The sequence below is a fragment of the Oikopleura dioica genome, chromosome 2 (assembly GCF_907165135.1).
Source record: "Oikopleura dioica chromosome 2, OKI2018_I68_1.0, whole genome shotgun sequence".
NCBI lineage: Eukaryota > Metazoa > Chordata > Appendicularia > Copelata > Oikopleuridae > Oikopleura > Oikopleura dioica.
Window position 1 is genome coordinate 2344067 of NC_137292.1, and position 14431 is coordinate 2358497.

The 14431-nt window shown below is 40.5% G+C and overlaps 4 protein-coding genes across 4 annotated transcripts; 2 read left to right on the forward strand and 2 right to left on the reverse strand.

Annotated features, from left to right (window-relative positions):
- Positions 1-1816: 1816 nt before the first annotated feature.
- Positions 1817-7831, reverse strand: LOC145700365 (hydroxyacylglutathione hydrolase-like). Its single transcript, XM_081777625.1, has 6 exons — positions 7358-7831; positions 6803-7313; positions 6440-6760; positions 6310-6398; positions 5978-6160; positions 1817-2227 (listed from the first exon to the last, which is right to left on the reverse strand). The coding sequence occupies exons 2-6, from the start codon at positions 6991-6993 to the stop codon at positions 2082-2084; spliced, it is 930 nt and encodes a 309-aa protein (XP_081633751.1). The 5' UTR covers positions 6994-7313; positions 7358-7831; the 3' UTR covers positions 1817-2081.
- Positions 3280-4149, forward strand: LOC145700368 (uncharacterized). Its single transcript, XM_081777629.1, has 4 exons — positions 3280-3419; positions 3499-3581; positions 3715-3877; positions 3924-4149. The coding sequence occupies exons 1-4, from the start codon at positions 3387-3389 to the stop codon at positions 4041-4043; spliced, it is 399 nt and encodes a 132-aa protein (XP_081633755.1). The 5' UTR covers positions 3280-3386; the 3' UTR covers positions 4044-4149.
- Positions 4340-5069, forward strand: LOC145700367 (uncharacterized). Its single transcript, XM_081777628.1, has 2 exons — positions 4340-4567; positions 4752-5069. The coding sequence occupies exons 1-2, from the start codon at positions 4434-4436 to the stop codon at positions 5038-5040; spliced, it is 423 nt and encodes a 140-aa protein (XP_081633754.1). The 5' UTR covers positions 4340-4433; the 3' UTR covers positions 5041-5069.
- On the reverse strand, positions 7089-14256 carry LOC145697589 (SCO-spondin-like). Its single transcript, XM_081774810.1, has 5 exons — positions 13787-14256; positions 12147-13255; positions 10576-12109; positions 7358-7784; positions 7089-7313 (listed from the first exon to the last, which is right to left on the reverse strand). Exons 1-5 carry the CDS (start codon positions 14254-14256, stop codon positions 7089-7091), a joined length of 3765 nt encoding a protein of 1254 aa, XP_081630936.1.
- Between the last annotated feature and the right edge of the window lie 175 nt (positions 14257-14431).

Consider the following 14431-nt stretch of genomic DNA (forward strand, 5'->3'; position numbering starts at 1 on the left):
TGATCGTATCAAAAGATAGTTAAGACACTCTGGATTGCCCTAACTTTACTTTGATAGAATAAAAAAAGGGTGTCTCCTGGTAATTTATAAAAAAAAAAGATTTCGTCGTTTTGCGAAGAAAATAAGCAGTAGTACTACTACTCAGAATTCTTCTAAAACGGCGATTAACTGGTCTGATCCGCGGCAGATCGCCTTTTAGAAAGATCAAAAATGAGAGCCGAAAAACCCGATTCCTTCTCTCTGCGAGTGGCCGGTGAGCACGAGCGCGGTATAAAAGTTTGCGTTTTTGCCGAATTTAATATCAGTTTCAAGATTATCGCCGATCATCAGAGTCGATTCGGGGGCGAGGGACTTTAGCGGCTCAAAGTCGCAGCCGAAAGTGTTCGGTTTCCCAAGTGTTATCTCACATTTCGATGCAGAACAGGTCCCGATCATCGCTACACAGGGCCCGACGTCGGGGATCAGCAGGTTACTTACAAAGCAGGTTCAATTTAGCGCTTTTTTGGGAAAGAAAAGGGAGCGGTCGCACTTTCTTGGTCTGATGTTACAGCTACCAGTCGTGGATACTGGACTTAAAGTCGGTATTCAAACCTTTTTTTACGCCGAAATCGGCTAAATTTCGAACCAAAAAGTTAACATTTTGATTGGCTAAAAATTTGAATTCAAAATTTTCAAAAAACCTTTTTTCCTGATTTTTCTCTATCTTTTCTTTTCTTAGAGATTAACTGATAGCGATAAAACCGCCATCATAGGAAGATATAAATTCTAAGTTGTGAGAAAATGCGTATAACTACTCGTAAAAAACACCCTATTAACGAGTCTTTGAACCTTTTCTTTGAGATGCAAAACCGAGTCCAAGTTCGTCGCCATAAAAACGGCTCCTCTTTTGACATATTCCGCCGCTTTGACAATCTTGTCTAGCGTCACATCTCTATCGAAACTGACGAGCACGTGACTGACATCTTCGTCAATTTCTATTCTTTCTAATTCGTCAAAGCTGGGCAGCTGGAAGGCTCGATCATCGAAAAGAACGCTTTTCTCGTTTCTCAAAAAGAGAAAATTAAAAAAAAAATAAATTATTCTAAAATGGGGCCATAATTAGTGGCCCGGGGTCGAAGTCCATTTTCAAATTGAAGCTATTTTTATTACAGGAAGTTGTATATTTCGAAATACGACAAGAAACAACTTGCACAATCCACATTTTTCTCGCTTGGATACCCTTATTTTCAAAAAACGAGCCTGATATTGACTGCCTCCAATTCTTCCTTCAAACATTTTGGTCCAAGAAAATAAACTTTCTTCCCCCTCTTCAGATTCTTCTCAAAGAACTTTTGCGCTAGAAAACTTGGACATATCACTTCTGATTCTTCAGCACTCTTATGCGGCTCTAAAATTATGCAGGAGAAATGAGAAGTTTCTCTTTCTCCTTCAAGTTTCTTAAAAATGTCATGAGCCGGTCCCTAAAGCCAAGAGATTTCAACTTGCCAGCATATTCCGCTCGCGTTTTCAAAGCATTGTTCGTGAAGAAAATGATTCTTTCGTTTCTCGTTCTCAAATCTTTCTCTCAAAAAGAGGATAGAATTGAAGAATTTTCTCAATAGTAGAGTTTCAAATCGATCGTCGAACGGTGCCTGACTCCGCGCCTCCTTAATTCGGCCACGGTATCGATGGCTCCCGGGAGAACAGTAGACGATTTCCATAAAACCCCATCGCAATCGAAAATCACTGTTTTTATCTGAAATTTCTTTGGAAAAAGATAGCGACTTAACATTTCAAAAACTAACACAAACGTCAAAAGAAGAGGACTCACTCATAATACAAAAAAAACGCTTCCTGTTTTAATTTAGATCTACTGTTTTAGTTAAAAAAAACTAAAAAATGCTAGACACATAAATGCAGCAAATCAATTCACAGTCAGATTTCATGCAAAACACAGATGCAATTACTCTTGACACAAAATTGTCAACCTGAGACAGAGAGAGAACCATTACTGTATATTTTTAATCTGAACCTAAACGATCATTTTAATAACAAGTAATCAAGAAGCAAAAAAATTAATTGGTTTTTTTGCAGAAACGGAATTAAAAGTTATCCTTCATTTGTCGCGTCTTTCCAATCACTTCGACGTCTGTTTTTCCTCCAGTAGCAGTTTTAAGGGCTTCCTCGCGATATCTCAAAAATGGATTGATTTTCTTTTCATCCCCGAATGTCGATGGGGTCGTTGGTTCTATTTCATCGGTTGGAAAATACTCCAAAGTCGATTTATTTTGAATTGCAAAAAATGACAAACGTCGAATCGGGGAATCAAGTGTATCCGATTTTACTTTCTGTCTCGCGCTCTTGGGTTAAGCCCTTGACGATAGTGTTTCGGATTGACCTAGGCCAGCGGCGGCTTGAACTCAGCCTTAGCGGGGCTTAGCAATTCACGTTCTTTCTATTCGAAATTGAGTAGTCAGAATTCAAGCCTTGGCAACTTTCATCAGCATCTTTTTCAATATTTGATGTTTGAAATTGAATACAATACAACTAGAAGAAACACGAAATAGTTAACAATCTCGCCTTCTAAGGCAAGACACGGCGAGGCTAATCTGCTCATGACGATTTGTTCTGATCAAATATCTTTGAAATAATATGGAACCAAAGCTGATGAATTTTCCCTTTTCAAAGTAACCCTACAAAATTATAAATACAGCGAGATGTTGGGTCCATTCCATATTCTGTTCAAAATCCGGGTATGGCAAGTCGAATGAAAATATATTAATCAAATTTAAATAGATACAAGCATTAATAGTTTTCTATAAAATTGGCTATCATAACATTGCTATAACAGTGTTAATATATTTTCATTCGACTTGCCATACCCGGATTTTGAACAGAATATGGAATGGACCCAACATCTCGCTGTATTTATAATTTTGTATGGTTACTTTGAAAAGGGAAAATTAATCTGCTTTGGTTCCATATTATTTCGAAGATATTTGATCAGAACGAATCTCGTCCAAGTCAAGGGTTGGCAATTAGGAGTCTCCTCGATCGAGGTAAATTGATGAAACCCGATGAAAGCAGGCCAATTGTCGTCGATCCCCAGGCTGGGACCCCTATCAATAAAAAAAATGTAAATTGATCCACTGCTGTTTATGCTTGCCTAAATCTACGATTAATACTCGTGAAATTTCATGATCATTGAAAACGTTTTCGCGCGAGCATTCGTGCGAATCCGCTGGTCTTGACATTAACTCCACCTAGTGCCTTGGCTCTCGAAAGATCCCAGCGTAATCCGAGCGCCCTCTCTCCTTTCACGATGCCGTATTTAACGCAGAATACGCCGCTCAGAAATCATACTACTCGAACCAACAAATTCGAGTTTTATAAAAAAAAGCTAGAAAATGAAACTTGTTGCTGGTCTCGTCGCCTTGGCTGTAAGTGATTTTTCAGAGAAGATTGATTCGAGAAGCAAAATAAAGATACCCGGACTTTCGAATAATAAATTTTCTTTAGTCGGCCAAAGAAGTTGTCACCGAGTTCTGCGGGGCTGACCTTAACGCCGCCTACGACACAACTGGTCTCGAAATCAACTATGTGTAAGTCTAAAACCCTTTATTTAAGGGAGTAGTTCTCAGTAATGTGAACTTTCTATGGGATTTTTTCCTTCGAAATTATGGCTACTGATAAGATCCTTTGATATTGATAGAAATTTTAAAAGATCCATTTCAGTTTGACAAAGAGAAAGACCTGGGACAACCGAGACCCTGAGAAGATCCAAAAGAAGCCACGAGGACCCTCTCACTGGCGAGATGTCGTCCGAGTTGAGTGTGCCGCTCAGGGCCGAGCTCGACCACAGAACCTCAATCCCCAGGGTGGTTATCCAGTCCAAAAGGTAAAACAACTACCTTATATTTTCACTCACTAACTATTTTCTGAAGGCTGCTCCAATGGTCAAATGCACCCGAAAAGGACCAAGCGGATCGCAAAAGCTCAAGCCCAACTCCCGACGATACGCCCGATCAAAGATCCTCCAGTGGTACCAGGCAACCTGTATGTAAAATGTCAAGATGAAAGAAAACAACAATATAACCAAATGACCAAATGAAAAATTATATATACGTATATTGATGTTTCATAAAAAATAAATTGAATACAAAACAAAAACCACTCCTTTCTTTCAGAAAAATACAACCCATATGTACATTCTTCATTGCCTTCAGCAGGAAATTAAACCTCTTGAACTCAAATTAAAGAGTAGATTCAGATAAAAGACGCATCAAGGCAGAGTTACCGGAGTTAACCTCTTACCCCCTCTCGCGTTCAAATGAGAGTCGAAGTCGTATCACTAACGGGTTAATCCCCCACCGATTAGCTAATCAGAGTATAAAACCGCTTGCATATACACATTTTCGGTAAACGAAGAAACTTGTCTTCGAAAAAAGAAAGCGATGAAGTTTTTCGCAGGACTCGTTCTTGCTGCGCAAGCAAGTACCAATATTGCACTTGGCACGCTTGTTGACAACTGGTGCGGATTCGACCTCCACGATTTTTACGAGACTACAGGACTTGCTCTTGAATACCGGTAAGGGGAAACTAGAGAATTCCGCCAAAAGAGAACATTTTTGTTATGATTTTATAGGAAAAGGAATGACATATGATATTTAAATTTCCAACAAGGAAAATGAGGGAAAACTTTGAAAACTCTTGAACGAAACTTCGAGATCTTGCTCGATATTGAGACCCCCCTTTGAACCTATCGTATTAAGAGTGAAGCCCCGAAAGACCTGGGAAAACCGAGACGAGGAGAAGATCGCCAAGCGACCACGAGGGCCATCCCACTACCGAGACGTCGTCCGAGTCAACTGCGCTGTCAACACCCGTGGCGGCAGCAACCACGAGAACTTCACTCCACTTGGTGGTTACCCAACCCAAAAGATCGCCCCAATGGTCAAGTGCACCCGAAAGGGGCCAAACGGCACCCAGAAGCTCAAGCCCAACGCTCGAAGATGGAGAGGAAACAAAATCGTCGACTGGTATCAGAAAAACTGCTTGTAACTCATCCTTTTACTTTCTACCTAATAAATATAGCCCTCAAAAAGTGCTCTTTATTCTCGTGAAGTCAGTTGTAAAACTCAAAAAGGAACACGTGAGCCGGAATAGTTAACTGGTCTTTGCTAATCCAGTGACACCGTAATTTAAGAGCTCAGGGAAAATGCAGGTGAAAGCACTTCTAATTTAGACTAATCCCCAGAACCTCTCGGTTTTCCAACGGGAATATAAAAAGCCATACGCGGCGGTTTCAGGAACTAAATCATCATCAGTCCGGGAAATATTCAGGACAGAGAAATATCAAAAAAAAAATGAAACTTGCTTTTGGTCTTTTTGCATTTTCCGTAAGTCTTTAAAAACAGGCAAAGATATGGCTGATATTCTTAATTTCAGGCTGCTGAAGTCATCACTTCCTGGTGCGGAGAAGATGATTTGAACGCATATTACAACACAACAGGACTCGATATTGAGTACTAGTAAGTCTGAAAGCAGAATATCTCCAACTATGAGCGTTTTCCTAAATAAAATCCTCTTAGCATGTCCAAAAGAAAGACCTGGGCAAACAGAGACCCCGAAAAGGTCCAACAACGACCAAAAACCCCTGCTCATTACAGAGACGTCGTCAAGGTCCGATGCGGTGCTCAAGCTCGACGAGGCTACAATTCTGAACCTCTTGGATCCTGGCCCGTTCGAAAGGTTCTTTCAGTAAACACCTAGCTTCTACTAACAACTGTTTACTAGCAATCACCAATGATCAAATGCACCCGAAAAGGACCCGGTGGTGTTCAAAAACTCAAACCCAATGGTCGACGATTCTTCCAGTCCAAGGTTCAACTCTGGTTCCAGCAGACCTGTGCTTAAAATATTCTCCTCTGATGGGATTCTGGTATTTCTCTCTGTTCAAAACAAATAAGAATAAAACATCAAATTTTTAACCGATTGCCTGAGATTTCTCGAAGATCGGACACTTCCTTCTGTCGCGCCTTGAGATCTTCGTTTGATGGATCGACAGATAGAGCGAATCGGATGTTTGAGGCGGAATATTCATGCGCAAAGTACATTTTGTCATCATCGGAAACAGAGGAGAGTATATGTTCGACTGTAGTTAACAGTTCTTCGGGCGTTCCTAAAAGAATGGTTCAAGATTTTTCACGTAGATAGAGGAGATGATTCCACTTATTTCGTAGTTAATCATGGTCAAAAAGGATTATTGATACCCAAAAACTTGAGTTTACTGAAGTTACTGAAGTAAACCTGTTTTTCAAATCCGCTCACCTTCAAATAATCGTCCACAACCAGCATTAAACAACGTATCTCCGACAAAAACAGCCGCTTCACCACTGCTTGACTGGACAATGTACGTACTAAATTCTTTTTCTATCTTCTATGCGGAGTAGTTATTTACCTATGGCCCGTTGTATGACAGGGAGTATGAAGAACTTTAACATCCAATCCACAAACGGACAAGTCCTGAACCGCTTTCTTCTCCAATTGATTAGTTATTCCGTGAATTCTTTCGTCCAAGCCAAAAACTTCTAGCTGTGGATAAAGTCGCTTCAGTGGAATGTTCCCTCCATCGTGATCAGCGTGATGGTGGGTGCAGAGGATTGTCTCAAGAGAAGTTCCGAGGCCGATGGTTTCGTGGGCGATTCGTTTGTGATCGACGGGGTCGATGGCGAAGGCTCGTTTCGAATTGACTGGCTTCACGAGGTACATGAAGTTGTCGCTAGAAAGATTGATTAGGCCCTTCCTTCTTATAGGAAAGAACCTGAGTGAGGGAACAATAGTGACAGTAAAGTCGCCATGATCGACAGTCTTGACTTTCGAGTGACCCTTGATCATATCTGTACTGCTTCGACGACTCATTCTATACTGACTCGTCACCCGTAGAAAGGAATTGGCGACGTCGGAGGCGCCGAACGTTTGAACTGCTTTGTTGCGCAAAAAGCTGATTATCATTTTACAACTCGATTTTTACTGCCGATTTCTTAAATTCTCCATTTGTTTGTTTTTCAGGAACAGGCAGTTGGGATTTATTTAAAAGGATGATTCTATCAAAAAGGCGCAGGAGGGGGTAAGCAATCAGAACTATCCTCATTGTAAGTGCATAAAAGTGAATCTACTCTTCGACAATCATCAGATTCGACAGAAACTAGAGCAGCGTTCACAATCGCGCCCAAAGAATCGCCCTGGCCGAGATCTCCAACGAGAGGAGAGGCAAGTTCTGCGGAAAATTCATCTTCTACTTCCACTGAGCCTTTTTTCTCGATCTTCTGCTTCTTAAAATTGGGTTAAAATTGCAATTTGAAGAGACCGGACGAACCTTTGATTTTCGCATGGGACTTCCTTCAAGATGAATTCGATGAATGCTGTGCTCGGCGTGAATTTCGTCCCACAACGCTGATTCGTCCCTGAAAATCGGCGACCCTGGCTTCTCACTCTCCTCCTCTTGGCCGGTCACGAGTTCTTCTCTGTACCAATCATACAGTCCCTCGACTCCCTTCCCTTTTTCTGGCACAATACCTATCTTTTCAACAGTCTTGTCCAAAATCGTCATGAAATCTTCTTTCTCCAGCGGACTTTTGCGTATTCTAGCGATTTTTTCACGAATTCTTTTGGCACTTTCGCCGAAGTTGTTGAGAAAGAGCTTCGTAAGATCGACAAGAAGGTCAACTGCGTCTTTGTGGACTTCTTCAAAGCCCTGCGCGCGGGCGAGAAGCTTGATCGAGTAGAAAAGGGCAGCGTCAGAGCTTTTTTCGTCGAGATAAAGGCTCTTTTAGGGGATGAAAATGACTGATTACATAATTTTCAAATGAAAAAGACAAAAAAAGCCCTAATTGATGCTCTTGGCTAGGCCTACGCGCTTTTACTTTCAGACTGTGATTCAGGTTTTCTATACAGTTTGCCGAGCGCAGATGCCGCTTGTACGAGACTTTTGTATCCCTAACTCTTGGACAATTTCTTCTAATTCAGACTTTTCTTCGGTGTCATTTTTCTTCTGATTCTGAAAAATCTCATCACGGCTGAATCGCTGAAAGTACTGATCCAATGAACTTTCTTTCGACAAATTTGGAACAGTGTTTTCTTCGTCTTCTTCATCGTCTTTTTCTTTCTTTGGGAATCTAAGTTGTTTTCTCATGAAGCGGCAGGAGACCGGTGGAAAAGAAGAGGTCTGAGGAGAACGGGTAGAAATGATGGTTTCTTTTTGTGGAGAGACTTCGCGGAACTTCGCAGGAATGAGGATTATTGGGACGGGAACGCGCTCGTCAGAGGGTGGTAGTTCTCCCCAATACGGCATTTCTGAATGTTAAAAAGTATTTTTACTGTCTACCAGAAACCCTTTGTGAGATTTTTATTCAAGAAATTACAATTTTTAAGGAAATTCAGTTATTATGAATCTTCAGACTGAAGACTTCAGTATTATGTAAGATGAAATTAAAAAACTTTTTGCAGGGAAAAAAATGACTTCCTCCTTTTTTGGGCTCATAAAAAAGCCCGTAAAATTTTGAGTCGAGTGGTCAAGATTTGGCTCAGAAATATAAGTCGATCACGTCACAGGTGACGCTAGAAGATGGCGAAAATGGCCATTTTGGGCAAACTTTGAGTCACTTTTTGAGCGACTTTCTGATGGAATTTTTCGATGTTAGATAGCTCAAACGAAAGCTTATCAAAAACTGAAGGTTCATTTTTGAGGGTTTTCATTTTCGATGAAATTTTTTTTTCGAAAAATTCTAGAGCCAACTTTTTATTATTTTTTTAAAAAATTCGTCAAAATGTACCTTCAATTTTTCCTGAGCTTTTATTTGAGCTATTGAACACTGAAAATTTCTAACGGAAAGCCTGTTAAAAGTCGACTCAAGGTTTAGCCTTTTTAGAACCTTCTGACGTCATTTGTGACGTCATGCTCTAGAAAATACCCACATAAATAAGGAATTTTCTACTCAGTTTTTCACGCTCTTTCTGATGAGCATAAAAACGGATAGTGTGATTTTTTCTGCTGCAAAAAGTTTTTTAATTTCATCTAAGTTATATAAAATATATTAATATTATTATCATAATATATTATATTAATATACTCATATTAACTAGTTATAAAATATAACTAGTAGTCATTCTAATTATTTTTCAGAAGAATTCAATAATAGACTCTCATGATTCATAAACAGTCGGATGATAGATATAAATGACTTTTGCGGAGATAAATCGTGACCTCCATCGTGCTAAAGGGAGCTAGAAGTAAAGTTTCTTCATTTCATCTCTAATTCATCAATTATTTTTTTTCATTTGTTTTCCTTGAGATAGAATTTTAAGTCACATCTAATTGGCGCGCCTTTTTGGAAGACTCGCGCTGCTGGAAGCTCTTCACATTTCATTTCTCTGCTTCAAGAACTGATCTCAGCGTATTGTTTTTAATTTCTCATTTATGTGTTTTATTTAGATAGTGTTTATTAAATCACAAGAGTTTAGCTTTTTCGATAGTTTGAGGTTCTATTCTTCCAAATGTTCTGGAGCACATTCGATAAGGGTGTCTTCTCTTTTTTCATTTCATACTGAAGTTGCTTGATAACAAGCCAAAAAAGAACCGTCAGAGTTATCAGCTGAACCATCATATATCCAAGAAAGCCGATTTCAAATCGATTCATGCATCGAAAAGGCGCTAGAATTGCATTCCCCTGATAGTCATAATCGAAACATCCTTCAAATCTCCTCCCAAATCTGTCACTGTTTGTTGAACTGAGTTCTTGTAGAGCTGAGGGATGAAGTTCTTGCAAGTAGTCTTGATAAATGGTTCGTGAAGGAACAAGTTGATCAGAAAGAATTGTCGAATTTTTCGTGAAATCGAATCGAGTGATTTTCGGGTTGAAGCTTTCGTATGATCCGGCGAACCACCAGTCAGCGATTGAGAGGACGAGAGTGACTGTATCGAAGCAAATGATGAGTAAGAAAGAAAGGGATGCAAGAAGATATATTCGCCAAAACTTCTTAATCTCCGCCACTGGTTCATAAAAGAACTCTTCTAGTCTTTCTCTTTCCATGATCAGCACGACAATATTTTGCAATGTATATAGCAGGTAGACAGCAATGCAGATATTGGGGAAGATGGTAACAGGAGGAAGGGCCCTTGTGTAGGATAAATACAGTAAGAAGGCTGCTGGAACTCTTGTAACCAACGAACTGCCGAGGAAGATCAAAAAATCAAGGATTGACGTGATTGTTTTGTTGCTTACTTCAAGTTTGTAAATTGTCGTGAAATAAACTGACCCGGAAATAGCCCCGAGTAAGATACACTGAAACGGATACATCCAGCTAAGACTTTTTTGCATTCCGATTAAGTCTGCAGAATGAATTTTCAGGTTGATTATGAAAGTTATAACCAGGCTCAAAAAGCATTGAATGATCGGAAGAAGTAGCCAGAAAATCTGCTTAGAATCATAAACTCGCCGCTGATTAACCATTTGAGAAAGATTTTCTTGAAATCTTTCGCAGACTGAAACTATGGTGAACACAACTGTTCCAAGAATAATCATGACAGAAACAAACAATAGGCCAACAAGAGCTCCAATTTTCGATTCTCTTTCGTAAGTTAAGAAAAAGGCTTCATCTTCGTGCGGGATTGAGAAGTCGAGAAGCTCTTGAACTTCCTCTGTGATATTCTTGGTTTTTGCTTGGAAAAGAATTTCAAAAGAAGAGAATTTCATCTTTCCAGGAGAAGTGAAGATGTTTTGGGCGAAATTTTCTTTTTGCTCCTTGACCCAATCAGGTCGAAAATCGCGGATATCAAGGAGAAAAGCTTGTGTGATATTTTCTGACGCATAACTTATTGAAAGAAGATTCACAGCCATCTTGATCAGTTCGGTTCTGTTTCTACTCTTCTCATTTCCGATGACAATCGAGTAATGCTGAAAATTTGAGGAAAATGGGTTTATTGTCTTTAGACATTTCTTGTTGCTCAACAAAATGTTAAATGATTTCTTCATCGGCTCTGGCGCAAGAGTGGTTAGACTGATATGAGAATCTTCTATTTCAATTTCTCCAACGGTCATATTCCATTCATTATTCAGAGGTATTTCATCAACGAGCAACTCTGAGAGATAGAAAAACAAGAATTTTGGTTCCTCTTTTTTCACATTTCTCAATTCTGCTTTGATGGACAAAGTCGGTTTCTTGAAGAACTGAACTGTCGGATTCCCTCTGGCAGTAAAAGGAACTTGCCACGAAATGTCGCTTTTGAAAATGTTCGCAAAACAAGCATCAATTTCTATCGAAGCCTTTTTGCTTCCAAATCCGATGAGTGCTGGAGCTGAAGGCTGACAGATGTCAGAGCCGGAAACATGATGGTAGTTTGTGTTACAAGCGCATTCGTATGACCCGAGTGTATTTTTGCACTTTGAAGTGTAGAGATTCAACTCGTCTCGGATGTTCTTTCCTGCTAGTTTCCACAATTCTGGCTCGGGACAATCCGCTAGATCTTCTCCGCATTCATCAATGTCAACACAGATTTCATCCTTTTTCTGATGAAGCCGGAAGCCTCTGGGGCAAATACAAAAATAACTTCCTTCAGTATCAACACACTGTGCCGGTGCCTCGCAAAAATGCGTTCCTTTTGTGCATTCGTCAATATTGCGACAGTTTTGACCATTTCCAGAGAATCCAGGGAGGCATTTGCAGATGGCCCCATTTTCAAGACAAACTGCATTTTTTGAGCAATCTTTGCAAGATTGATTTCTCTTGCAGAAGCCTCTTTCATCCCTTTCCGTCCAGCCAAGTGATTTATCACATGAACACGTCTTGTCCGGAACACAAGTTCCTCCCTTCTCGCAAAGGGGGAAGCAACTCTTTCTCTTCTCAACCGGCCCCAAGCAGCCATCAAGACCGACATGTCCATCCATACAAATTCGCCTGGTTCTTCTGTGGCCTTTCCCACATTCTGCATCACAAGATGTCCATCTTGTCCAGCTAGACCATTTTGGGCAAGATTGATTTTTGCATGAGTCTCGCTCTTCTAGTTTTTCTTGCTCACATCCTTTATCACCAGGCTCTCCATTCAAACAGGGTCGTTCGCGAAATCTTAGACCTTCGAAAATAACCAAAAAGAACTGTGATAAACTTACCTCCTCCACAAGTCTTTGAGCATTCCGACCATTCGTACCACTCAGCTGGATGCGGGCAGCCGTTAAAAACACACTCCCTCGTTTCCTCGTACTCCTCCTTGATATCACAACCATCATCTCCCGGATTCCCTCCAACACATGTCTTCTCTCTGAACTGTTTTCCCTTTCCAAGACATTGTGCTGCTTCGCAAACAGACCACTGATTCCAACTCGACCAAGTCGGACAGCTTTGCGTATTACAACTCGCTAGTTCTTCAGCATCTTCTTCTTTACACATATTTTTGTCAATTATTTTTCTTTTCCAGTTCTCCGGATCGCTAGTGAAAGCCTGGCAAGCGCGATACCGATATTTCTGCCCACCACCGCAACTTTTCGAACAAAATGACCACTTGGCCCATTGGCCCCAAGGAGCCCACTGCTTCGGTTCTTCTCCTGGACATAACTGGGTATTACAGTGTTTTGCGTCTTCATCCGCAAGGGGTGGGGGAGTCGGTTGGATGGGCTGAGGGGGTTGAGTTGGCTGCGCATCACTATCTTCTTCGCCTTGAGGAGTCATAATCTGTTTTGCGACTTGATTTGCTTGGATTGAAGACATAAAGGAGTTTGCGTACTGCCCTCTCATGCTCACTTCTCCATTTGCTTTTGCATTGTCGAGCTGTTTTTGATACTCTTCAAGACTCAATGAGCTACAACCAATGTCACCAACTTTTCCATCGATGCATTCTCGATTTCGTTTCATATCCCCTCCACCGCAAAGGTTCGAGCAAGCTCCCCACTCTCCCCATTCCGCCCAATAAGGACAAGGTCCTGTCGCGCAAGGCTCTTCTTCGTTCTTTTCTCCGTCGCATTCAAGAGTCATATCATCTGGCGAAGAACACTCCCTGCTTCTCGATCGAGTTCCACCAAGACATGATTGGGAGCAAATTGACCACTGAGACCACTCGGTAAAATATGGGCATCGTATATTTGTAGCGCAGAACATTTCAGATTCAACATCTCCGGTACATCCATTTTGCCCAATTTCACCATGCTCGCATGAGCGGGAGCGAGTTTTGACGCCATTCCCGCAGGTCACGGAACAATCGGTCCATTGCGTCCAGAAATTCCACCTGTTTTGAGGTTCTTTCATGCGTGATCAAAGAGAAATTTAAATAAAACGAACTTTCAAAACTTTCTACTTGTATTTTTGAGTTTTTTAAAATGAAAAATCTTTTTTTTCGTTTATTTTGTTAAACAAATATATATGATAAATTATCAAAATTTCGTTATCTGGGAGATTTGTAACCTCAACCTTGGACATGGATTCGTCGAGCAGAATTGATCTTCAACCTCTTCGCCGCGAGAACAAGTTCCACTTCCTTTATTAGATTTCTTGATTATGAAATGAGAACACTTAGGTTAGTGAGGAAAATCGGTGCGTTTTAAGCAACTCTTGTTCTGATTCTTATCAAACTGAAACCTTCCTACAGGACCGTGAAGACATTCTCTTCTTCTTACTTTCGAAATTCTTTATTCAATAAAATGAAAATTCTGTTTTTATAGCGGTGAAATTCCTCATTAAAATCGTTGACCTACCCGCATTTTTTAACTGTCATCAGAACATTCAACGCTAAAGAAAATAAAGCCAAATCATAAAGAACATTCCTTGTGAAGCTCTCAATCCCATCGGATCTCTGCAAGTAACGGGGCAATTTGTCCAGTCCTGCCAATGTGCCCATTCTGGACAAGGCCTCAGATTGGTGCATTCTTTTGTCCGACTAGATTTGCCTTCGCACAAGTTTCTTGGATTTTTCGCAATTTCATTCGTCTTCAAATCTTTGCAAACACGCACAGCAAGATGCACTCCTTTTCCGCAAGTTACATCGCATTGCGACCAGTACTCCCACTGCGCCCAGTTATGAGTACAGTCTTTCAAGCGCGTATTACACGGTTCCTCCTGAATTTTTCCATCTCTCGAGCAACTGTTCAAGCCAAAAATATCTCGCCTGCAATCTCTAGTTCTAGTTCTCACTCCTTTTCCGCAAAACACAGCCGAACAAGTTGACCAACTTTCCCATTCTTGCCATTCTGCTTTTGCGAATTGAAGTAAAAGAAGGAAAAAAGCTTGCATTCTCATGAGACTTTTTCATAGTAAAATTGTTATGAAATCGAAATCGGAGCGTTTTCCAGTGCATACCGCCGCCGGGAAACTGACAAAACGGAGAAATTCTGGAAGAATCTTGTTTCCTGCATTTTTTGGTTCAAATTTTCAAGATTTTTACTCGTTTTCATGCTTTTTGACAAAT